Source organism: Lynx rufus, unplaced genomic scaffold, assembly GCF_022079265.1.
Source record: "Lynx rufus isolate CCGP_SWC_20201006 ecotype Redwood Valley unplaced genomic scaffold, mLynRuf1.p SCAF_15, whole genome shotgun sequence".
NCBI classification, from domain to species: domain Eukaryota; kingdom Metazoa; phylum Chordata; class Mammalia; order Carnivora; family Felidae; genus Lynx; species Lynx rufus.
In genome coordinates, this window is record NW_025814829.1 from 15,734,706 (window position 1) to 15,761,250 (window position 26,545).

General features: G+C 37.9%; 2 protein-coding genes across 4 annotated transcripts in view; one reads left to right on the plus strand and one right to left on the minus strand.

Moving 5' to 3' along the window:
* UCHL5 (ubiquitin C-terminal hydrolase L5) overlaps positions 1 to 717 on the minus strand; it is a 39,653-nt gene extending 38,936 nt beyond the window's left edge. The window contains exon 1 of one of the 2 annotated variants that reach the window (XM_047076565.1): positions 548 to 717. In XM_047076565.1, coding sequence (XP_046932521.1) covers positions 548 to 623 — 76 coding nt within the window. In that variant the 5' untranslated portion in view covers positions 624 to 717. The remainder of the gene's footprint in view (positions 1 to 547) is intronic. The other variant, XM_047076564.1, reaches the window with a different exon arrangement.
* Positions 718 to 1,004: 287 nt separating this feature from the next.
* Positions 1,005 to 24,499, plus strand: RO60 (Ro60, Y RNA binding protein). 2 transcript variants are annotated; one of them, XM_047076566.1, is made up of 10 exons: positions 1,005 to 1,133; positions 5,468 to 5,541; positions 10,629 to 11,228; positions 15,905 to 16,125; positions 16,625 to 16,771; positions 17,026 to 17,163; positions 17,935 to 18,051; positions 18,368 to 18,481; positions 18,755 to 18,901; positions 20,698 to 24,499. In XM_047076566.1, exons 2-10 carry the CDS (start codon positions 5,535 to 5,537, stop codon positions 20,848 to 20,850), a joined length of 1,644 nt encoding a protein of 547 aa, XP_046932522.1. In that variant the 5' UTR covers positions 1,005 to 1,133; positions 5,468 to 5,534; the 3' UTR covers positions 20,851 to 24,499. The 2 variants fall into 2 exon arrangements, with proteins under 2 accessions (XP_046932522.1, XP_046932523.1); XM_047076567.1 differs by lacking the exon at positions 5,468 to 5,541.
* Positions 24,500 to 26,545: the final 2,046 nt, after the last annotated feature.

The following is a 26,545-nucleotide window of genomic DNA, read 5'->3' on the forward strand; positions in this document are numbered from 1 at the left end:
AGCAAAGTGGCTCGTCAGTCCCACGCAGTGAGCCTGTTGGGAACGTCCGCAGAACTAATCACACACTCAAGGTGTTCGGCTTTGAGTAACTAGAATCTCGGGTTCCTGCGCGGCTTGGGCCATATACCCTACCGTGGAGGAGGCACACCCTAGGTTTTCTTGCAGAACTGATGGCCCGAGACGTTCACCTGGGCACACCTGCCGGGTATAGGGAGCGCTCCGCAGAAGAGCGATGGTAGAAAGGGAAAGATACACACGGAAGGGCGGGGGCGGGGGGAAGCGCTCCAGTCAATTAAGCAAGTAACTGCCGAGTCCTGAGGATACGACAGTGCACAAGGCAGATACGATCCCTGCCCTCGTGATGTGGAATCACTGCGGAAACGCGACTGCCCAGGACTGAGACGGGGACGAGAGCCCTCCGCGATCCAGGTTTCCAGAGTCGCTTCCCTTCAGACGCGAGGCGGCGGTGACCGCAGAGAACCACTCTATGCCCAGCCTGGGCCTCCTCCCGTGACCCCCGGCCCAGGACGGTCCCCTTGGCTCTCACCGAATCCTTTAATGAGCTCGGTGAAGACCCCGGGGTCGCTTTCCATGAGGCACCACTCCCCGGCATTGCCCGTCATGGCCCCGGCCACACACCGCCCCGCTCCACCTAAGGCTCTGGCCGCCCCCCGCACCAGCTGCCGCCGGGCACTGATCTCGGCAAACCCGCCGCTGAGCTCGTCAACCCCACGTCACCCCCGCCTACTTCCCGACAGCCTCCGGGCGCCGTCACCTGCAGCGCGACTAAGCGCGGGAGGACGCTCTAGCCACCCAAGAGACAGTGAAACTCTTCCTAGGCCGTGCAGGACCCGTAGCGGATTCGGAAGGGGCCGGGGCCTAAGAAGAAAGGGCGGGGACTCAGTACGCCGGAGGAGGTAACATCCGGGATCCTCGCCAGTCTGGGGCGAGGGCGGGGCAAAGGTAGAGGGGCGGGGCTCGTTCCCGGGAGCCGAACCTGCAGGCCCCGGCGTTGGTGGAGTTGGAGCAGTTACCGCCCTAAGGGCTGCAGCAGCTTCTAGTCGTTTTCCCCGCGCCTCGCAGGGCTTCTCCCAGTGGCGCTACGGGTTCGGAGGGTCGGCCGGCAAGCACAGGTGAGGAAACTGCGGGAGGCCGACTGGGGCCCTTTGTGCGGTCTGAGCGCCCCGGGGACGCGCAAGGTTTAGCTCATCCTCCATGTCCCTCATCCCGCATCCCTGCGACCGAGGCCGGAGCAAACACTTCGCCAAACCATCGTTCTCCACCGCCCTGCCTCCGCGTCCTGCCCTTGCTGGGTAACGAAACCAGCATCGCTGTGGGCACAACCTCGCTTGTCCAGGCTGAGACGCTCCCGAGGGTGGGCCCTTCCCGAATCCCGGACCGCTCCGGCTTGTGCTTCCATAGCTTCCCACAGGCCAGCGTCCGGAGGGCCCGCTTTACTCCTCCTCTTCCTCCTCCTCCTCCCGCGGCTTCTGCGCCGGGAGGCGTTGCCCCGGCTCTGGGGTTTGGAAGAGGGATTTTGGTGCAAAGACAGAAGGCGAATTTATCCTCGAGGGAATGACGAGAAGAGTGAGATCTGTTCTGTAATCCGTGGGGACGATAGACAAGTGTAAGGGGATGAGATGCCTAAAAGAAAATTAGGTTGAAAAAAACGTAATGTAGTAATCGAACATTTGTTATGTTTCTAAGAATAAAGGAGTTAAACCAAAAATGCCTATTTTCGCTAAACCGTGAAAATGCCCTCGTTCAGCAGACCTCTGTTAAGATTATAAATCTTTAAGAGTATGTGTATTTATGCATCACTCCTTAAAGCTCTGAGTTCCAAGAAGGGCCTTTGGCTTCCAGAAAAAAATATTTTAGTAGACAAAACTGATTCCTTGCTTCACAAACAGGTGTCCTATGCATCGGAGTTAGCGAGTCCTGTGTTATGGACTAGGTGAAGCCACAAAATTAACATGACAAATATTACTGAGGGAAACAACAGAACAGTTTTTATATTGAAGCAAGCATGGTTATGGGGCGCCTGGGTGGCTCAGTCGGTAGAGCATCAGACTCTTGATCTCCTGGTTGCAAATTAGAGCCCCAAGTTGGGCATAGAGATTACTTTAAAAAAAAAAAAAAGGCCTGGCTATATTGTGGAGTAGAAATCGAAATTTGTATAAAATATTTGTTTGTTTGTTTTCATTTGAAACTTGTTGAAGTTTGTCCCTAGGAGACAGGAAAAAGTTTGTGAGGCACAGGAGTCTAGCTGTATTTCCTTAATGAACCATACCTAGAATGAGTGTCATTGGAGTCCATAGCTGTTTGTGATAATGTGTGTTATTTTTTAATCTATGATATTGCCACGAACTTGGAAGTGTTTTCTGTGCTGAATAAATACATCATAACTAACATTTATTTATGAACTTGGTGGCTGTGGTAGAAAGACCCCCCCCAACTGAAAAATTAGCCCTTTACACAGCCTAGAAGTAACCAGAAAGGGAGTTTAAATTTTTTTTCACTTATTTTCACATTTAATCCTAAATTTGCATAAAAAATCCAGATTTCTGGGTCTTTGAGGAAAATGAGAAGATTTGGTAATACAAAGTGCATACTACATGGCGACCACTTGGCTGAAGATGCACGCCTTCGGGATGGCATGCTGTCATGTTTGCAACAGGTCCTCACCACTTTTTGTTGCATCCCACATGACATGATCAACTCAGGTACACCAGCAGTCTGAAAGATAGTTGTTTGACTTTGTGGCCCCAGTTTTTGCAGTATTGTTTCTTTTAAGTTGTCTGGCACTCTCTCATAGGTGTACATCAGCTTTGACCTCATTTAAAAACGGTTAAGCTGCAAAACTTGTTCGACCTCATGGGATGAAACATTTTCAAGTAATAAACGGACAACAGAGTTTGCAAAGATATTCAGATGTGTACATTCAAGAAAAACAGGAATCCTCAAAAACACTGTATTATTAGTACTGTTAAAAGATAACAGTAAACGTTGTTCTAATGAATACAAAGCAGAAAGAACTGCTGTTACATACATACAACAGTGCCCAAGGCAATATGTATATTGTAATATACAATATACATTTTGTATATTAATTACTGGCATTCACTGATTTTGGCAGTCAATATTAAGAAAGAAAGAAGTGGGCAATGTATAAAATGTCCACAACCAACTTCCAAATTGTGGCTATGCCTTTAAAAATACTGTGACCTGTTTAATTCTTCCCCAAATTTTAATTTACAGAAGTTTAAAATAATTTCAGCTATATTAGAGTCTTTAGAATGGTGTGCTTTAAGAGCTCTGGATAGGACAGGCCAACCCAAAGAATTAACTGTCTTTTTTTTTTTTTTTTAATTGTTAATCTGGATTTACAACACTTGATTATTCAGGAGTGGATTAATTGATGACCAGGCTCTGACCTCACTCACTGCCCAACTGCCTTCTAAATCACTGACAGTGGAGCTTAAGCTCCGAGGGGGTAGATGATTGGAGTTGGGGAGAGGAGAAATTAAGATACTGTATATATATCTGTGTGTATCTCAAATTGCTTTCTAAAGACAAATATAGGAAATACCTATAAATAAATAGTTAAGTAGATAAATAGTTAAATAGTTAGATAAATAGTTAAATAGATAAATAGTTAAATAGATAGTTAAATATCATTTGAATGTCTATTTAAATAACTTCCCAAATATAGTCAATTTTTAGTTTTCGTTTAATGACAGATTTTGGAGATAGAATTGATGTGTCATGAAATTCACTATTTTAAGTATGCAATACAGTGAATTTTAGTATATTCACAGACTTGTGTTGACATAGGCAGACTGGGTCCATGGACCCAGAAGGAGTCCTGCAGGACCAGCCAAGAGGATCCTTGGCCTTAAGGATAGACATCAAGTGAGAGCAGAGTTTATTGAAGATACAGAGAGGTGACAGATACAGAGTATCTGAGAGACTCAGAAAGGAGAGTAGAGTAGTCTCAGTTTTGTTTGGGCTCTGGTGCTTTTATTAAGGATTGTGGTCTGGTCCATATGTCTTCTCAGGCATCCAGAAACTGGTCAGAATGAGGAGTGCTCAGGTGTCCTCCATAAGTCACTTGTGCCCTGGAGCCAGGAATCTGGCGGCAGTGTGCCTGGAGTCAGTGTCTGCAACCTTGCTCTTTCACTCCGATCTGTGCTGGAAGACTCCAAAGAAATCATTAGCTCCTTGACCCTTACAGAAAGGGAATACATTTTTTGTACTATAAGTGTAAAGCGTGTGTAAGGTGGGGTGCAGGTCCTAGCAAGTGTAGAAGCAGGAAAAGGAGCAAAAACACAGTTCATGGAGTCGCTTTAGTTTCTGTATCTCAGTGTGAGCGTTCACCATTGTCTAATTTCAGAACATCTTCATCACCCCATAAAGAAACCCCTCACCACTTTGGCAATTCTTCAAAAGGTTAAATATAGAGTTACCATATGATCCTTCGTTTTACAATGTATGTGGGTCTTAATTTCTCCAGCTCCTGACCAACACTTCTTATTATTGTCATTTTGATTGTAGCCATCCTAGTGAACGTGAAGTGGGATCTCATTTCAGTTTTGTTGTGCATTTTCCTGATGAGTAATGATATTCAGCATCTTTTTATATATTTATTGGCCATTTGTACATCTTTGAAGAAGTGCCTGCTCAGATGCTTTGCCTGTTTTTTAATTGGGTTATTATCTTATTATTGAGTTATGAGTTTTTTATATATTCTAGATACAAGTTCCTTATGGTATGATTTGCGTGTATTTTCTCCCATTCTCTGGGATCTCTTTTCACTTTCTTGAGGAAACACAGATTTTAAATATTGGTGAAGTGCAGTTTATCTTTTTTTTTCCTACTGTCCCTGTGCCTTTGGTGTCTGTTTTGACCCAGTTCTCTGACACAAACTCAGTGTTCCGCAGTTCAGTTCAGTTCCAGAGTTAGCTTAAGATCCCACTGATGCGGTTTGAAGTGTTGGGGTTCGGAGCCAACAACCAAGAAAGAATTATTGAGATGTTTTCAGTGCAAAAAGGTGGTTTTATTAAAACGCAGGGACTGGACCCATGGGCAGAAAGAGCTGCACTGGGGTTGTGATGGGTGACTGATTATATATCTTCAGGGGAGGAGGGGTCTAGTCTCGAAGGTATTTTGGAAACAAGGTTTCCAGGACCTTGAGAGGCTAGCTGCTGTTAGGAAAAGGTCATTTATTACTGTTTAGTAAAAACTCAGTAATGAGACCCTTCAGGTATCTATCAGGGGACCATAAGCTTGGAGTTTGATTGCCAAGATATATCTTGGGCGGGGGGGGGGGGGGGGGGGTGGGGGGGGTGGGGGTGGGGGGGGGGTGGCAGGTAGTAGAGGTAAAGGAAGTTTCCAAAGGAGTTTTTATATGTTAAGTAGACATACGATTCTGGGGGGTCAGGCTAATAAGATTGCCTTTTGCCCTTAGCAAAGTCAACATCGAGGCAGCTGAGCTCCCAGAGGAATGTCAATCTGCCTGTCTTGAGGACTTGTCAATGGCCTGTAAGTTATAAGGAAATTTAATCTTTTATTCTTCTGCCTTTGTTTCCTACATCACCACAAGTTAAAGGGCAAGATCCCCAACAAGACTACCCTTTCTTGAGACACCTGTTATAAGTAGGGTCTCTAGTCTATGCAACCAACTATAAATTCAGGGCTTCGCACAACCCCCTCAGGGTCAATAATTCATTAGAATGACTCACATAACTCTCTAAAAACGCTATCCTAATGATTACAGTTAAATGGTATGCCTGAGGACCAGCCAAATGGAAGACTGGAGGCAGGAGCCAAAGTCTGGAGGCAGGAGAGGGATACCCTCTGTGTGGAATCCTGGCTGGTCACACTCCCAGCACATCAGTTTGTTTACCAGTTAGGAAGCACCAGTGAACTTTGATATTCACAGTTTGTATATGGGATTTTATTACTAGGCATGATTGGTTATGATTGGTTGACTGTGTGGTTGAGCCCAATTTTGGGCCCTACAGCCCTCCTGGGAGTTTGATCTGGCCCAAAATTCCAACCCTCTAATCAAATGATTAGTCTTTTTGGTGACCAGCCCCCATCCTGAAGCCCAGAATGAATCACCACATTAGCATAACAAAAAGACTTATCAATCTGGAAATTCCTAGCATTTTTGAAGCTCTGCCAAGAAAAAAACTAGATATTCTTTATTATACCGCTGTCTTACCACCTAGACAATTTTAAAGTTAATTTATATGTCAGCAGTCAGGTACCAGGTGAGTAGCTTAGAAGTAGTGCCATTCTGCTTTTCATATTTAACTTTAAATTTTTGAGTCTGATAAATTTACACAAGCAAGTAGAGAGGGGCCGTTCATGCAATCTGTCCTACTGTTTTATGTTTCATCCTGGAAAGAATAGTCATAGAACCATGTGAAAAGCTGGGCATTTTTTCCTGTAAAAATGTTGAAAGGGTATGTCTTCATGGTTGTCATTAATATATGCAAGGATAAGATTCCATTGACACAGCTATGAATAAGTAACTACATTTCTTATGGTAGAGATTACAAAGATTACATTTAGGGATTTTTCTTAGGCATCTTCCCTAGATTTAAAAGTTCATTTTGCTGTTTGCTCAACAAGATACTTATACCTGATACTAAATGCATTAGAAAAACTTTCAAAGAAATACTATTCTCAAAAGACAGTTTTACTTAGTATTCATTACTTCCTCTTCATAACTTCTCATGTATTATTTTTTATTGTATATCTATTTACTGCATATAGTACTTTTTTCTAATTACAGAATTTATCTTAAAGGCTTGAATTATATTTTTAATTGCACATGTTGAGACTTATTTTTAAAAATGTTAGAGGAAAGAAAAGGCAATCATACATAATTCTTAGATGGTTCAGAAAATTACTTTAATATTGCTCTGTTATTCTTAAATATATATTACTAATTACTTAAGAGTGATATCCTAGGTTCAGAGAAGGGATACACAACTAAGACCCGGTCCCTGCTCTTAGTGGAACTAAAGATACCAGCCAGACATGCTGACAAAAAAATAACAAGGGAAAGAACTTTGAGATTTGAACTGGGACCTTTAAATCACACTTCTTGGGCTTTGGTTCAGGAAAGCTGTTGTATTAGCTTAACTTGATGCTGAATATCATTTCTATATTATTCAACTAATAAGCAGCAATAGCCAGGTGAAAGTACTACCCAAGGGTATTTTTGTAAAAGCTAAAGATGGGGCTAGCAATATCAAATGCAGTGCAAAGGTCAAAATAATAGAAAATTTTCTACTGGAATTAGCAGTTAAGGTGTCAGTCTTTGAGAAGCCTCTTATCCTTCTCAAAAGTTTTTTGGATTAAAAGGCAGCTAAACAGCCATGTTAAAGAGGGGGTAAGAATAAATAGCAGAAGCATCATTACTGCAGCAGCAGTTTCAGCCTATGCTGCACTCAGTAAATCAGTCCCTAATGACTAATATAATATGATCATTATTACACGGTGACACCATCTGAGGCCTAGGCCTCATAATGACACTGATTATTTCCAACACAATTCAAATTACTGTCCCCTGCCCCCAGTCACCTTCAAAATGTGAGGCTCTCCATTCTCCCATGCATTTATCCCCATATCATGATGTGTTCCCCTCTCTGAGACCCAACCTCATGGCTCCCTTACCTGCCAGACTTCCCTCAATCTCCTTATTCCTCTCTTTTTTCAAATCTGTCTACACCCTTAGTGAAAGAGATGTCTCTCTTGCTGTCAGTAGGCCAGTCTCAACCTGGATGCTCTAAAGCTTATTCTGTTTGACTTCTTTTAGTGATCTCATCCCCTTGGTTACATCCTTTACTGTCTTCCACTCCAAATTGAATCATTCCACTTCACCTCAATGTCTTCTCATCTCTCTTACCTTCCCTTTATGCTTCTGTAAAAGAGTAGTCCACTTGTGAAGCCTCCCTCATTGCATACTCCTAATCTCACTTACTTATTTTTAGAGAGGGCGTGTGAGTGGGGGGAGGGATAGAGAGAGAGAATCTTGAGCAGGCTCCCTCCCAGCGCAGAGCCCAACATTGGGCTCATTGCTGGGCTTGATCTCACAGCTGTGAGATCATGACCTGAGCCAAAAGCAAGACTCCGATGCTTAACCTACTGAGCGACCCTTGCGCCCCTCCTAATCTCACTTTGTTCAGGCTCCTTCTTGCAGGATTCTACAACAATTGCCCTTCTTCATTCACTCCTGTTTGCTAAATCCAGTAGTCATTTTCCAGACTTTACTTCATCTCTGAGCATTTGACATTACAGCTATGGACTCCTTGAAATTCTCTTCCCCGTGGTCCGTGATACCACTGCCCCTGGTTCACTTTAAGTCTGTGTACCCCATCTTCTCTTTCTCCTTTAAAGGGCCCTTTTCTCACTAGCTCTTAATTGTTAATATTCACGAGGATTCCATCTTAAGCCTTCCCTACAATATATAAACGTGCTTAAGCTTGTATCATCTTTATGATGATGTACAAGAAATACAGAATTTCTTTTATCTTGTGTTGCCCTTTAAGCTACTACTACCTTATCAGTTAATGTTACGTTACAGCTGTGTCAATATACTTAGTTCTTTTTCTAAAATCTAAAGACAGCAAGATTTCAGAAATCCCTTTCTGGAATACATTCCCCCAAACTTTATATACCAGTTTTTCAGTTTGCCTATTCTGCACAAGTCTTCCTGTATTATTGAGACAACATTATTTTATTCTCTGCTGACTCTCAGTACACTTCTATTAGAGCACTTAATTACAGTTTGCTTTGTATTATATGTATATTTCTACCTCACTGACTAGAATGTGGGTTTTTTTTGAGGGCAGGGAAAAACATTAAAAAAAAATCTTTTTAGGGACACCTGGATGGCTTAGTCAGTTAGGTGTTTGACTCTTTTTTTTTTTTTCTTATGTTTATTATTTTGAGAGAGATAGTGGGTGGGGGGGGTGGTGCCAGGGGGCTGGCAGAAAGAAAGGGAGACAAAGAATCCCAAGCAGGCTCTGTGGTATCCGACTCTTGATATTGGCTCAGGTCCTGATCTCAGGATCGTGAGATTGAGCCCTTCTTCAGGCTCTGCACTGAGCATGGAACCTGCTTGGGATTCTGTCTCTCCCTCCTCCACCCCCTTTCTCTGTCCCTCCCCCACATGCACATGTGCACACACACACACACACACACACACACTCTTTTTCTTAAACACTTTAAAAAAATCCTTTTAGTGGAACAGGGCTCTCTTTCATGTCTTACATCTAATATGCAATAAATGCTGGTTGAGCTTTATTTTCTGGTCGTGTTGTTTTGTTTGTCATGGGGAGAAACCTAGTGCACTATAGTGGTATAGACAGGAGACTTGGGGCATCTAGATAGGCAGCTGTACTATAGTTAGAGTAGCAGTGGATTGATAAAGTAGTGGACATTGTGGTGGTTCCACTAGGAGGATAAAAAACGATATTGTTGCCATACAGCTAGTAGCTTTAGAGATAATGGAAGGAAGAAAGTACAGGTAGTTGATCACATAAATTACAAATGAGCACAGTTAATAGGATGTTAATCAGTATGTTCTCAACTACAGGTAACAGAAAACTTACAAACGGCTTAGCTATACAAAATTTCTAAGTAAAGATGCAAGGATACAGAATTTCTAAGTAAGGCATTTCCAGGTTGCTCGATGATACCATGGACCCAGATTCCTTCGAATTTTTTTTCTGTGCTACCATCCTTATAAATGAGTGTGTCTTCCTAAACTGGCTCCCCTGTGGCTCAAGATAGTTGCCACACTCCAAGCATCACTTTAAATGAATGTCTCAGGGTAGAAAGGGAGCGTTCTTAGTAAGAGCCCAAGCCCACTTTTAAGAGTGAAGAAAACCTCAGAAGTATTCTCTGCAGACTTACTGCATGCTGGCCAGTTAGATGCCCATCCCCTATACTTGTCACATGGCAAAAGAAATGCGAGCATTACCTGAGTGAGAATTTGTGATCAGTACAAATGTGTAGGCCTCACCCCAGACATAAACTAAATTAAGAAAGAAACTTTGGGAGTGGTGGGTGGAACACACAATTCTGCATGTTAAGTAGCAATTCAGTTACTTTGGATGCACACAGAGTTTGAGAACCACTGGCTTAGAGTAAATCAAGATTCATCCCATAGGTCTGGAAAAAGGTCTAGCCTCCCCTAAAGGACATTACTGCCAGGAAGAGAGGGGAGGGAAGGAACGGATGTTGGATATGCAACCAAAACTGTGTATGCAGTTATTCAGGGAGTAAGACCTTTCTTAGCCTCAGCTACCACAGCTGCTCTCCCTACCCCTTTTTATTTTCTCTCTGGGCCTTCAGACTGCATGCTAAATTGCCTGCTTGGTCTCTGATGCAACAAACTTATACCTCCAAAATATAACCTCTTTGTTGTTTCTGGTTATCATACTACCACTTAATGAGCCTAAAAAATGCTTTTAAGTTAATAGACTTTGTAACAGATTTCAAAAAATATACATTAATAAATGTTTTCAAAAATAAATAAAAATAAATGTATTCCTTCTTATAATTTTATTGTTTCTTTCTAACTATAATAACATTTTGCTTTTTGATAGGTTTCTTAAAAGACAGAAGAATGGAGGAATCAGTGAACCAAATGCAATCACTGAATGAGAAGCAGATAACCAATTCCGAAGATGGATATGTATGGCAAGTCACTGATATGAATCGACTACACCGGTTCTTATGTTTTGGTTCTGAAGGTGGGACTTATTATATCAAAGAACAAAAGTTGGGCCTTGAAAATGCTGAAGCTTTAATTAGATTGATTGAAGACGGCAGAGGATGTGAAGTGATACAGGAAATAAAGTCATTTAGTCAAGAAGGCAGAACGGCAAAGCAAGAGCCTATGCTCTTCGCACTTGCCATTTGTTCCCAGTGTTCCGACATAAGCACAAAACAAGCGGCATTCAAAGCTGTTTCTGAAGTTTGTCGCATTCCTACACATCTGTTTACTTTTATCCAGTTTAAGAAAGATCTAAAGGAAAGCATGAAATGTGGCATGTGGGGTCGTGCCCTCCGGAAGGCTATAGCAGACTGGTACAATGAAAAGGGGGGCATGGCCCTTGCTCTGGCAGTTACAAAGTATAAACAAAGAAATGGCTGGTCTCACAAAGATCTATTAAGATTGTCACATCTTAAACCTTCCAATGAAGGTAAGCATAACAACCTTTGGGTTGGGGGAAGTTGCAAATACCGATAAATAGAAATATTTTATTTGAAACAGGCTTTCATTCTCAAAACACATTGGTTGACTAATTCAAATGTTTAATACTACCTTGGAATTAAACACCTACCACAGGCAATCCGGACATTACTAATCAAGAATCAAATGACAGATTTACAGATTAATTTAATATTCTAGATCTCACAGTGTCACTGTGCTAGCTAGAATGCTTACCCAAGTGATTACAGACTATGACAGCAGCATGGACGTGATGAAAGCTGTAGGAAGCAAAGCGGCTCCTAGCCAGTAGACGGCAGATAGCCAGGCTGTACTGTTCCAGCCCCTTAGGATTTTTCTTTCCCTCCCTGTCTTCCTAGGACATATGTTCCATGGAACCTAAAGGCTGCCTGAAATAGTGCTGAACTTAACAATTCAGGATGTTAATTGTCTCCGAGCAGTCAGCCAGGGGACATGGTAACTTGGGGCAGTTTTCTATGTCTATGGGAAGAGACTTTTGAGAAGTTAGTTGGATGTACACTAATTACTTAGTCCTTCTTAGAAGGGAAATTAAAACTTTTGGGCAAGAAGAATGTAAAGTATAAGCATCCACAAAAATCAACATGTCCAAAATTTGCTTTTTTTAATACCAGAAATGAAACTTGAAAAGACAGCTCCTCATGAATTCCTAATTTATCATTTTTTATTATGAGTGGACTTTTTCAACGTTTATTTATTTTTGGGACAGAGAGAGAGACAGAGCATGAATGGGGGAGGGGCAGAGAGAGAGGGAGACACAGAATCGGAAACAGGCTCCAGGCTCTGAGCCATCAGCCCAGAGCCCGACGCGGGGCTCGAACTCCCGGACCGCGAGATCGTGACCTGGCTGAAGTCGGACGCTTAACCGACTGCGCCACCCAGGCGCCCCATGAGTGGACTTTTTAAAATGAAATTTAAGCAGTAAATTGTTGCGAGTATTTACATATACAAACACCTGGATGTTTTGGTTTTTTTATTAGAAATTACATGCTTGTTTTAAATAGCTGGATAATACATAAAAATATAATACAGAAAGTAGAATCCTGCCTCTCAAAAGAAATTACTATATACATTGTATATTACTCCAGATTTTTCCTAAAATACATTGTTTTATTTAAAATTTTTTTATAGACCTCCTTTGGGTTTTTTTGTTTGTTTTGTTTTTAATGTTTATTTATTTTGAGGTGGAGGGGAGGGCCATAGAGAGAGGGAGACAATCCCAAGCAGACTCTGCACTGTTTGCATAGAGCCCAGTGTGGGCCTTGAGCCCGCAAACTGTGAGATCATGACCTAAGCCGAAATCAAGAGTCAGACACTTAACCGACTGAGCCACCCAGGTGCCCCTAGACCTTGTTTCAGTTAAAAGCAGATTGGTATTTCTTCAAGTCAGTAGAAATAGTTGCAAATATACCATTGAATGAATACACTATAATTTATTTAGTCTCATTGAAGACAGTTAAGTAGCTTCTGCGTTTTCATACTATTACAAAAATACAGAGAAAAAATGTGTATAATGTAAATATTTTTATAAAGACTAAACCCACAAAGAGTATATAGAAGTGGCCAGTTTCCTGACATTTGAACAGTGACTACTATTACCAGTGGTTTTTAATCTTTGCCAATAGGATAGGTGAAAAATTATACCTTACTTGAATTTGTGTTTGTGGGCAAAAGTTTATCTTTCCATGTGCTGCTGCTGATTTGTAATTTATTGCGGAGCATATTGTATCTTTGCCCTTTTATCCATTGAGTTGCTGTTCTTAATATTGATAGTCACTATTCATTCAACAAATGTTTATTGAGCACCTACTATGGATGGGCACTGTTCTAAGAACTTGGGACACTTAGGAATTAATAACATGTTATCATGCACTTTTCCCCCTTTTTTTCTTTGTCAATTTTTTTGATTGGAGTTTCTGGCACACTAAAGTTTGGAATTTTAATGTAATGAAACTTACGTGTTTTTATTCATAGATTTTTGTTTTGTGTTAGATTTAGAGCAGCCTTTTCCAACATAAAGTCATAAAAATTTTTACCTGTGTTTTTTTCCTTAAAATATTCATGCTTTAATTTTTTACTTTTAAATTTTTGATTCAGTATGAGAAGAATGTAGAGATCCAGCTTTATTTGTCTGTTGAGACACCAGATGGTGGTGTGGACCTAAGTGCTAGTTCTAATTGGAAAAATTGGTTTCTGAATTTGTGCAAATGGTTATACTGGGTTTTGAATTCTTGGTCGATAAAATGAAGAATTAGTAAATGTTTCCTATACTTGTTCCCACAGACAGTATTCTTTAATTCTAAATTTTTTGAGGGCAGAACTCATACTTAAAATCTGGCAGTCATAACAGTGTGTTCAGGCATAAGAGATCCCTAGGCTTCTCAGAGTGAAAAGAATTTAGAATCAAACTCTAAGCCACCAAGTAAGTAATATTTTATTTAAAAAAAAAAAAAGTTTTAGTTTATTCATTTTGAGAGAGAGTGAGCAGGGGAGGGGCAAAGAGAGAGGGTGAGAGAGAATCCCAAGCCAGCTCCACACTATCAGCACAGAGCCTGACATGGATGGGCTTGAACTCCGGAAATACAAGATCGTGACCCGACCCAAAACCAAGAGTCGGATACTTAACCAACTGAGCCACCCAGGCGCCCCCCAAATAAGTAAAATTTTAATATTTTGACCGAAATGTGTATTTAAAACAGATAAAACAAGTCAAAATATGACTTAATCAGGTATTTATTGTGTACTTAACTGTGTGGCCACCATAGAATTTGGGTATGATAAAAATAAGAAGACTGCCTTTAAGAAAGTTTTATTTTAGTTGGAAAGACAAAATAGAAGACATGCTTACATATGAAACATTTAGTAATTTAAGGCAATATAAGATTTTGTACTAAAATCTGGAAGCTAACAAGTCACAGTACTTTACAAGTTTCTACATACTAATGTTGACTTTTGATCAAATTATTTAAATTAGAGACTAGGGACAACACATAAGCTCAATCTGCCTTAGAGATGGATTTTACTTGGCCTGCACAATATTTTAGAAAAAAAATGAATTCTTTGCTAATATCACTTTTAAAAAATCAGAAGATACATAAAAATACCTATCCTGGATACTTTTGAAAATACCCTTTTTGGCAGCACTAAGCCAAAACTTCACTAAAACATTTGTAGGGCATACTCACTAGTCCCACAGTCTTTTTTCTTTTTTTAAGTTTATGTATTAATTTTGAGAAAGAGAGCGAGAGCATGCGTGAGCAGGGGAGGGGTAGAGAGAGAGGGAGAGAGAGAATCCCAAGCAGGCTTCGTGCTATCAGTCCATGTGGGACTCGAACTCACAAACCATGAGATCATGACCTGAGTGGAAACGAGCAGTTGGACGCTTAACTGACCGAGCCACCCAAACACCCCTCTAGTCCCATAGTCTTAACCACTCTTTATTATATAACCTGTTCCATTTGTTTATTTTAGCAACATTTACCCCATAGACCTTTTTGAGTGTGATAACTCAAATCTCCCCTTCCACATTTTACAGAAGTAAAACCTAAGGCCTGGAATGATCACACAGCCATCTATTGGCAGAATGTAGGCTAGAACCCAAATTTCCTCAGCCCCGCAATCAAGAACTCTTTCAACTATTAAAAGAAATTATAGGGGCGCCTGGGTGGCTCAGTCGGTTAAGCATCCGACTTCAGCTCAGGTCACGATCTTGCGGTCTGTGAGTTCGAGCCCCGCGTCGGGCTCTGGGCTGATGGCTCAGAGCCTGGAGCCTGCTTCTGATTCTGTGTCTCCCTCTCTCTCTGCCCCTCCCCCGTTCATGCTCTGTCTCTCTCTGTCTCAAAAATAAATAAACGTTAAAAAAAATTTATAAAAATCAGAAAATGGAAACAAAATAAAATTTGAAAAAAAAAATTATAGAAGATGGGGCGCCTGGGTGGCTCAGTCAGTTAAGCATCGGCTCAGCTCACGATCTCACAGCTCGTGGGTTCGAGCCCTGCGTCGGGCTCTGTGCTGACAGCTCAGAGCCTGGAGCCTGCTTCCAATTCTGTGTCTCTCTCTGCCTCTCCACAACTCATGCTGTCTCTCTCTCTCAAAAATAAACATTAAAAAAAATGGTTTTTTTTAATTTATAGAATTTATAGAAGAAATGAACGCATCGTTTTCCTTTTTTTAATTTGGACTGTAATACTTTATCTTTAAAAAATTACAAATTACCTACCTAACTGTCCACTTCCACTTACCTCTGCTATTTATAAATGCTTATTTATTTAGCAGCAGAAAGGGACAAGTGAAAGGAGATTAACTGAGACAGATCTGTACTTTTGTGAATTTTCTGAGATTGTGAACCTGAGATAGGTATTGTCTACCCAAGTTTCTAATGCTGGTGTCTCAAAAAGAAAAAAAAAAGGTTTATCGTAAAATGACTAATGGTATAAGAGACTTTTCTCCAGAGCTTCTTTTAAAACAATTATGATGGATAAGCAAAATCATTTGACTCCATTGGCTTGAATGTGTTTGTTATATCACAGAAAGCAGCCTCACAGCTTAAAAGGTTAAGCTCCTCTGTGTCTAGTTATGTATATCCCATACCATATTCTCATGCTGTTTGACTTCTTTATTTTCTTAAAGGACTTGCTATTGTAACCAAATATATTACAAAGGGCTGGAAAGAAGTCCATGAATTGTATAAAGAAAAAGCACTTTCTGTGGAGACTGAAAAATTATTAAAGTATCTGGAGGCTGTAGAGAAAGTGAAACGCACAAAAGATGAACTGGAAGTCATTCATCTAATAGAAGAGCATAGATTAGTTAGGGAACATCTTCTAACAAATCATTTAAAGTCTAAAGAGGTAAGTGGCTTATAGTATGCATGTGATTAAGCATGAGTAATTTGATACGTATCAGGTATTAAAATTTATGCTATGTATAAAAGTAATTTATGACATGTGATTTATATGGATAACTATACATTCAGTTCTTTTTAACAAAAATCTAAAATATATCTTGAGGTTAATATTTATTTAAAACACATAATACGCTGTCCAGATGGAGTTTGCATTCAGTTAAGTGTTATTTCTGCTTCAGAAAGGCTGGTTAATTTGCCTTGTTAATTAAAAATAAATAAAATTCTTCTATGTGATTCCTTCATAAAATAGACTTCACTTTCTTACTCTAGTGAAGAGCAAGTTAATTTAATAAGTCTTTGACCAATGCACACAAATTTTTATTTTAGAAATACTTTGAACCCCATAAGAAAACCTTAAAGAATATATTCTTAATATTATACAGTTAACATATTGATTCATTTCCTCTCAATTCCTTACATTTCAATCTATGTTACTGCAATAGGTATGGAAGGCTTTGTTACAAGAAATGCCTCTTACTGCATTACTAAGGAATCTAGGAAAGATGACTGCTAATTCAGTGCTTGAACCAGGAAATTCAGAAGTATCTTTAGTATGTGAAAAACTGTGTAATGAAAAGCTGTTAAAAAAGGTAAGTATTGCCTTTGTTAGCTACTACTAATTGAAAAAGTCAGCACCTAAGTTTTGGAACTGTAGTCAGTAGAGTTTTAGGTGTTCTGAGACTTCTCATACCAAATTTCATTTTGACTTTGAAATCTAAGATTAATATGTCCTCATTTTTTCTTTATGAAACTTATTTATTAGCTACAATAACAAAACCTAAAGACATAATGAGTATTTTTCATTTGATTTTTGATTTTCTTTTTGTCTCTGTCTTGTTTCTAGGCTCGCATACATCCATTTCATGTTTTAATTGCATCAGAAACTTATAAAACAGGTCATGGGCTCAGAGGAAAACTGAAGTGGCTCCCTGATGAAGAAATTTTGAAAGCTCTGGATACTGCTTTTTATAAAACATTTAAGGTAATGGTTTGACTTTTCATTTCATAACAAATGACCCAATTCGGACTCATATATTTTATAAAAGCACATTTTAAAGATGATACTTACAGTTTAACCATTTTTGATTAGATATTCATGTGTTTTTCCATAGTTCATGTAAATGTGGATATATAGTTAACATTGTAAGCTTAAGAATTTCTCCTCACCTTTGGATGATACCCAATTATCTTATCATTTTGATAAGTTTTGAAATACCAAATTTAAATTTTTTTATTCCTATAGAGTCCTTTGACTTGGTCCTCTGTCATTCTGTTAATCAGTAGGGCATCTCTTCTGTCTTTATGGGAAGTGATTTTTTTTTTTTTAGGACTGAAAATCCTACATTAAAGCCATAAGTTAAAATTTTTGGTTTTAAAATATTCTGGCCATTCAGCAAAATAGTAGCAACTAGGGGCATCTGGGTGGCTCAGTCGGTTAAGCATCTGACTCTTGATCTCAGCTCAGGTCATGATCTCACAGTTTGTGAGTTCGAGCCCCACAATAGGCTCTGTGCTGACAGCTCAGAACCTGCAGCCTGCTCCGGATTCTGTCTCCCTCTTGCTCTCTCTCAAAAATAAAGAAAGAAAAAAAAAAAAAAGGCCAGACATTTTCAAATACTTGTCAATTGGTACATCAAAAATAAGACCTGTTATCTTAGAAGTCTGAGTGAAAGATAAGTAAATGCGAGTTTTAGAAATTTAATTTTAATTTCTATGGTTGTTTTTCATGATTATTTGTTTTGGTTTTCTTTAGACAGTGGAGCCTACTGGAAAGCGTTTCTTGCTGGCTGTCGACGTCAGTGCATCGATGAACCAAAGAGTTTTGGGCAGTGTGCTCAACGCTAGCACAGTTGCAGCAGCAATGTGTATGGTGAGAACCCCTAAGGCCATTTCAGGATTTTTGCCACCCTAAAAAATGTTTAATGTGGGACAAAACTATGAAGGTAGATAATGATCAAGGATTATATTTTCATTTGTTTCTGTCATTTCATTGTATTTGGCACATTTTTATTTCAGTTAAATACTTCATATCTAAATATAATTAAAAATAAAGTTTTGAGTATACTGTATGCATATGGTAATATAGGTATATTTATAAAGCTTTCAAAGATGAATTTTAAGAAATTCAAGATACTGTATTTGTTTTACCCTAATCTGCTAAAACTTACCACCTTTGAATTTTTCAGGTTGTCACACGAACAGAAAAAGATTCTTATGTAGTTGCTTTTTCAGATGAAATGGTACCTTGTCCAGTGACTACAGATATGACATTACAACAGGTTTTAATGGCTATGAATCAGGTAAAGAACAGTTTAAGTTTACTTAACATGTGTTATATAATAATCTTATATTGATGTCGTGACTGATACTAGTAAATTCATGAGAACAAATTGTTTCATCTCAATTTCTCATGAGCACAAAATAAAAATACACACTTTGAGAAGGTCTGTGTATTGGCTCTAAGTAAAGTGATAATGTAAAAAATAGTATTTTTAAATATTTAATTATTTCAGACATCTCAGTATGGAAACTAGGGCACTTTTATTCTAATCCATGTTTTTGTTTTGCATTAGATCCCAGCAGGTGGAACTGATTGCTCTCTTCCGATGATCTGGGCTCAAATGACAAACACAGCTGCTGATGTCTTCATTGTCTTCACTGATAATGAGACCTTTGCTGGAAGTGTCCATCCTGCTGTTGCTCTGAGGGAGTATCGAAAGGTAACATTTTAAGTATTCTTTCATCCCAAAATAAGACACAGTTCTCAAATATTCACTGTTTTTCCAAAAACTGGTATCGAAGATAAGTCTATAGCTTTGTACAGGAATACACACCAGTTCTGAATGCAGCAGCACTTGAAATAAAAAGTATTGGCTATACATACATGATTTATTTCAACTAGTTCCTATTCTATACGTTACTAAAAACATCCTCTTTAAACTGCTTTTGGGGGGCGCCTGGGTGGCGCAGTCGGTTAAGCGTCCGACTTCAGCCAGGTCACGATCTCGCGGTCCGTGAGTTCGAGCCCCGCGTCAGGCTCTGGGCTGATGGCTCGGAGCCTGGAGCCTGTTTCCGATTCTGTGTCTCCCTCTCTCTGCCCCTCCCCCGTTCATGCTCTGTCTCTCTCTGTCCCAAAAATAAATAAAAACGTTGAAAAAAAAAAAAATTTAAACTGCTTTTGGTAACAATCAAAATAAAGTATCATTTGTGAGTTTTGTTAAAGGACGACATTAAATTAAAGCAAAGCTATAATCTCTGTTTTAAGTTTTATGGCTACTTCTTTGTTCTAATCAGTGCTCTCCAACTGAGCTCTCTGAAATCATGGAAATGTTATCTCCAGTATCCATTGTGGTAGCTACTAGTCACATGTGGCTGTTGAGCACTTGAATTGTGGCTAATGTGACTGGAAAAAGAAACAAATTGCTGAAGAGCTCCGGTTCTCAAAAGGTGTTTTTCCTACCAGCAGCTTGGCCCGGGATCTTGTTAGAAATGCAAATTCCTGGACCCTATAGGAGACCTGCTGAATCAGAAACTGGAGAGTCAGACTGTGTTTTAACAAAACTCTCCTAGGGATTCTGATGAATAAGTATGAGAACAAGTGAGAGAAGAGAATTTGGAGTCAAGGCAGCCTGGGTTTTGAGTCTCTTTTACCCATTGTGGATCTAAGCAAATTATTTAACTGATGTATGTCATAGTAGTATATTACTACTATAGTATAGGTCTTAGTAGTTAATAGTACTACTCACCAGAGTGCCTGGGTGGCCCAGTCGGTTAAGCATCTCACTCTTGACTACGGCTCAGGTCATGATCTCATAGTTGTGGGTTCGAGCTCCACGTCAGGCTCAGTGCTGACAGCGTGAAGCCTTCTTGGGATTCTCTCTCTCCATCTGTCTCTACCCCTCCCCCCACAAAATAAATAAACTTTTTAAAAAAGTAGTACTACTTACCTTTTAGAGTTGTTATAACAATTAGATAAATTACTTAAAGAGCTAATTATAGTTTCTGACATAGTGCCTACTCAGTGATTGCTGGGTTTTCTCCAGAAATCAATTATTTTAACCTTAAGTTATAGCTATAGAGAACAGGGTCTTACATGTGACATGTGTATGTTATATATATAATAAAATCATAGATCTAACATTGTTAATCATCAGGAAATACCTCTTTACATATACCCACACACACTGGCCCCACTGTTTGATATGTTGGTAAAAATATCTGATGCCCCCAAGTAATCCTGACAGGTTTCATAAGTAGAAAGTCTCTAGGCTGCTCAGGAATGTACTCTGGCCCACAGAACAGAAGCAGGAATTTCAGGCAGATTGTTCACACAATTTTATTTTTTGTTTTTCTGAAATCACAGAGTCTGACTGAAAGATGAACAGATTTTATGGAGAAAAAAAAAAGATTGACTTTGTAATGAAAAGCTAGATAGAATTTGAAGTGTTTTAACTTTGGAGGTTATTTGCTTTTGCTTGCATACAATTTTTTAATATGTATTTTGATCTTCCTACAGAAAATGGACATTCCAGCTAAACTGATTGTTTGTGGAATGACATCAAATGGTTTTACCATTGCAGACCCAGATGATAGAGGCATGTTGGATATGTGTGGCTTTGATACCGGAGCTCTGGATGTAATTCGAAATTTCACATTAGATGTGATTTAACCATAAGCACCAGCATGATCTAAGAGGTCCATTGCCATCAGTGATCTCGCTAAAAATATGTAGCTACTTCCCAGCTGATCTTACTTAATCCAGTGATGATAAGATGATAGTATAGGATGTGCGTATGTTACCAAAAACAAAAACAAAAAGGAAGGAAAAATAAGATGAGCCCAAAGTTCTGTCTACTAAACTAGCTCTTGGGAAATAGCTTCAGCATACACTGTAGCTCCTTCTGTCTAACAGAGAACTTCTTATTGATAGATACCATAAAATAGTCAAACAGTTTTGCTGTGGTTAATAATTACGTTTATACTTAAAAGAAGTAAGAGCCAAAAGTGTAAGTAGTTCCACATCATGTCACTTGTTTGAGAAGTGCTTAAAATTTTCTTAAATGTTTGCATTGGAAAAGGACAGCTTTGGTAATGTCCAAATACTCTGAAATGCACTGGACCATGTAACTGTGATGGAATATGAAATTCATCTGTAAATTTTTATACCAAGGGGTTTTAAAAAAAAAAAAAAAGACATTTGATTAAATCATGAATGAGTTTTACAGATTCCTTGGAGTTTTCTAAGATCACATAAATAGCAGCTTTCATACTCAATGAAAAAGATACTTTGGATCTGATATTTTTACACTTGTAGGATTGTTAACATTAACAAGAAACATGGTGGAGACCCCTGAGAAGAGACTATAAAGTTTGTGTCAGGTGAGGGTCTATCTGGTTTACGTTTTGTTTTGGTGCATTTTATTGCTGTGAGTGGGGCATGACTTCACAATTTTTGCTAAAATATAACATATCCACATGTAATTACACTTTTTTCTCACACTCTTAAATGAAAAGGACATACAATGTTTTAATCATTTAACTCCCCCACTCATAAATCTGAAAGTATGACCATTAGACTCTCAACTATAACCAGATTAGCTTTTTCCTTTAAAATAAATATCATTCTAATTACCTTTATTTTTTTAGCCAATTGTAAATGGGTTTTAGATATTTCCTAATTGTAAACATGTCAGTGACATATCTTTTTGTCCATTCATTTGTGACAAAACATTCTTTTTTGATAGTGTAAAAAAAATAATAAAGCAAGCTAGGTCTTTCAGGTTTGAAAGTCAACTTTTGAGTAACATTATCACTAGTCTGTAAGAAAATTTTTTTCTATTTTGTTTGTGTATAAACCTTTTCACTACACTAAAGTGCATTATTTTCTTAAGCAAATGTCCCTTCTTTCTGGGGTGGTTTAACCTATTGAAATGCCAATCTCTCTGCTCATAATTATATCATGGTTGTTTAAGAGAACATAAAACTTCAATATTTATGTACTTTTCATAATAATGATTTATTGAGGATTTATAATGCTCTTCTCACTGTCATGGGAAAGTCAGACTAGTAAATGTAAATTATGGCCTTTTGTGTACTTAGGAATTACAGGTTTTGTTTGGAGCACCAAGGGGAAACTTTAGTAGTGTTAGAATTTGTGAAGAGATCTTCTGTTTTATAAGAAATTTGGGCTCTGGAAGTGACAAGAAAATGGTCCCTTTCAAACTTACTTGACATACTAATGCTGGCTCTATTACGTAGCCATTCCGCTGGTAGCAGTTTGCAAGTATGATTTATCTGAGATTTTTTTTGGTCAGCAAAGTAGTGCACACACCCCACCACCACCTCTATACTTTGCTTCTGGTGTCACTCTGCCAAGCATTGGATGTAAGGTGTTAGCTACATTTGATACGTTAAAATATATGTTCAGATTGAATTTAAAGTTTAAAGAGCCTATTATATAATAGTATTTGGAGTTTCAAAGTAAACCCAAGATCTTAAATTAAAAATGACAACATGATCTAACTTTATTCCTAATAGAAATGTTAACTGGAATAAAGCATAAAAGTTTATTTCCTTCAGTTATGTACTGGTCATATAGTGCTTTTAGGTGTTCACAAGCTAATAGTAATATTCAGTCCATCAGAGAAGATTAGATGTCACCTTTTTGAAATATTTAGATACATACAATTAACTGGATTAGGGTGAGATTTAGGGAAGAAAAAAAATATAAAGGAGGCCATTATAGAAGGTAACTTTATTTTCAAATCATGAAGTTTTAGAGCTGGAAGAAACCTTAGAAATTTTTAAAAGTTAATTTTTATCTGTAGCCTAGGGATCCAAGGTCTAAGAGAGTATGGCTTTGGAGCACTAAATCTAGCAATCTGGGCTCTTCATTCCCATTCCAGAATTCATCTCCCTACAAAATGGGTGACACAAAATTATTCAAGACTTTTATCTTTTTAGGTATTAGGAAATAATGTATATATATGATTGGTTTAGTAGTAGAAACACAAATTGTGAACATGTATACTTTTATAGTTCATAGTAACTCTCAAGCACAATTAATGTCTTAATAACTTGTGTTGCTATATATAACATAGTCCTATAGAAAAAAAATTAAAACTTTACCTCATTATGAGTAAAATGTACTCAAGTGATAAAGAAGTTTTATTTTCTGAATTACTTTTAGGATTATTGCTACATTAACATTTATGGAAATGTTGCTTTTAAAATAAATCAATCCTAAGAAAAACAACTAAACTTTATTTCCTAGAAAATATGTAAATATTTTCAGGATATAGTTGTAATTAGTGAAACTAAAACTAATCTTAAAATCCTACCGTTCCTTATTAGTTGAAACCTCCTGAAAATTCCATTAACACTATTATATATTATTTAGTTTAGTTTTATGGGAACATTAGTGAGGAAGATGCCAGTGAGTGGAATTTAGTGTTACCTCTTTAGAACCTCTTGCTTTATCTAACTTACTATGTGAATGTAGACAACCAATTTAACTTACCAATTTTGTTATCTTTAAAATGTAACCTAGATGATGATTGGATCTTAGAAGAATCAACTATTTAATATCTATATAGAAGTTTAAATTAGGAGGAGGGCTTGCAATACAAATTAGACATTTTTTTAATTAAAAGCATTCTTCACAGGAGTTAACATATTTTGAACAAATGTTTAGAAAAATATTCAGTAGGCTCAATAATTTGTCATTTTAACAAATTTCCTGTTCTGAATGGGAAAATGTGAAAGAAAAATGTTTATAGTGAAGGTGAGTGTTGACTAAGAAGTCAGTATTCTCTGGTCAAGAGAAAGGAACATATTCCGAGTCTCAGATCTGCCTGGATAGACCTAGAAGAACAAACTTATAGTCTAAGCGAAGAAACTATTAATAAGCATTTGATTAATCTTTTAACAGGTAAATCCACAAATGATAGAATATAATTTCGCCAGGCTTTTCCCCTCATTTTATGAGATTTTGCAGAAATAATATAAGATCGTTCTGGAAATTTAAGGCACAATTCCTGAATGAGTCAGAGGATCTGACATTTCAGTGCAGAACATTTTTAAAGTACATCTAAACCGTAATTGAAGGGAAATCATTGTGATCACTTACTGGAAGTGCCGTAATTTGACCTAAAGATCTCATACCCACAAATAAAAATGTCTTAAAAAGTGATGCCCTTACAGTAAGTTACCAAAAATGAATTTCTGTTCTTGTATACCACAGGTTTGGGGTGACTAGTTAAGGCAGTATCCTCTCTAGAGAAATGTCATACGAGCTCATGGTAAATATACACAAGGAAGAATTAGAAAGAAAAAAAAAGATAACACTATGAATTTAGTTGTATTTACTGTACAGATTTTATTTAGTATTTTCCTATTATCTGCTCCCTAATCTTATTTGTTGGAAAATTACTTTTATACCTCATTTTTTCTTTTAAAATTACTTTATTCTCACATTTGTGTCCTCTGTTTCTCATCCTGCTCTTACCTGGGTAATAAAATGAATGACACAAAAATCACACATAGTTAGGTTTGGGATGAATCTTTTTGCAGATTTCCATTTGCTCAATATAGATTTAAGATCATATTTTTTCAAATTAATAATGGGCAGGTCTCTAGGAACAATAATTGGATTAGTATGTTTTCTCCCCAAATCAAGTTACATTGTATATCCTTCGTGTTAGATGTTTGCAGAAATTTTGTGGCCTTTGGGTAAGATTATTCAGCCATTGTTTGCAGTTATAGATCTAATTTGCTCTTAGAAAAATAATTAACTGAATACTCTGAGCACATCTCCATGCTCATATTTCCATATAATGATCACTTTCAAATCTTTCATCTAAGTACTTCACTGAGCTTATATATACATCTTTTGTAGCATAAAAGATCTTGTAAATAACTTGTATTCACATTTAACATTTCTTTAATTGGTAAGTTTATTTGCTTTTGAAAAATTAGGAAGTTAATTTAAAATTCTATGGTAATATTTTTTCATGTAGAAATTTAATGTAGTTATGGGGCGCCTGGGTGGCGCAGTCGGTTAAGCGTCCGACTTCAGCCAGGTCACGATCTCACGGTCCGTGAGTTCGAGCCCCGCGTCGGGCTCTGGGCTGATGGCTCAGAGCCTGGAGCCTGTTTCCGATTCTGTGTCTCTCTCTCTCTCTGCCCCTCCCCCGTTCATGCTCTGTCTCTGTCCCAAAAATAAAATAAACGTTGAAAAAAAAAAAAATTTAAAAAAAAAAAAAAGAAATTTAATGTAGTTAAGCATACTGTTTGAATAAAATTATAATGTGACACGTTTTCCTAAACCCTGAAAGTGTCAAATTATATTGGAAATTGGTAGAAAAATAAACTGAAGGAGTTAAATTGCAACATCCTATTACTACAATTAAGGCATTTATTTTCAATGATTATGAATTTTGTAAATACAATGGAAATACACAAAAGCTGTTTCTGAGCCTAAAGAGATTAAGAGATTTTTCCCTTTTCTTCTATTTAATTTAGCACCACCATGTATCATATTAACTTTATGAACACAATTGATACTTAATTTTAAAATATATTTAGATTTCTGTACTTTTAGAAGTTCAGTAAGAAAACTGAACAAAACAAATGGTAAGTTAACTACATTTCTGCTGGTTTCACTTAATGAACACTTGGATGGTTGAGGTAGTAAATGAGGTAAAACCTTGCTATTTTATGTATTATTACCACATAAAATTGATGAATATTGAAACTTATGTTTAAAATACTTATTAGGCTTTATTTGCAATGTAAGCTTTAGAATCTATATACAGCCAAATTAAGTTTAAAATATTATACAATGAATAGTAATCAAAAATGTTTCTGTTGCTCTATTATTTTAAATATGGACTATACGTAATGTGTCTTGGTATGACTAAACAAAGCTTTTGTAATGCATTTGAGTTACATTTTCTAACTTTATTGCCAGCTTCTGATAATGAAGAAATTCCCCAAAGGGATTGAAATCCTCTTTTTAAAAAAAATTGGTTGGGGGAAGGGTGTTATAATCTAGTTCGAAACTGTCCATTTGCTTTATATAAAGGCTTTGATTTCCATAAATGACCACTTACTATTTAAATTACACAGAATAATGCCTGCATAGAATAACATTTAAGTATGTAAGAGCCTTAAAGTGAAAAAAATGAATCTTCTGACTGCCTTAAAATATGACTAGCTCTCCAACAGGCATATTAGTTACTTTCCATAGGGTCTGTTCATTAAGTAATGCCTTAATAGTGTTAGTGTTTCTGAAGTACAGGAACTCTGAGGGTCTTTAGAGCTTTCATTGCATAATGAATGGAAATTTAACGGTTGAGTTTCAT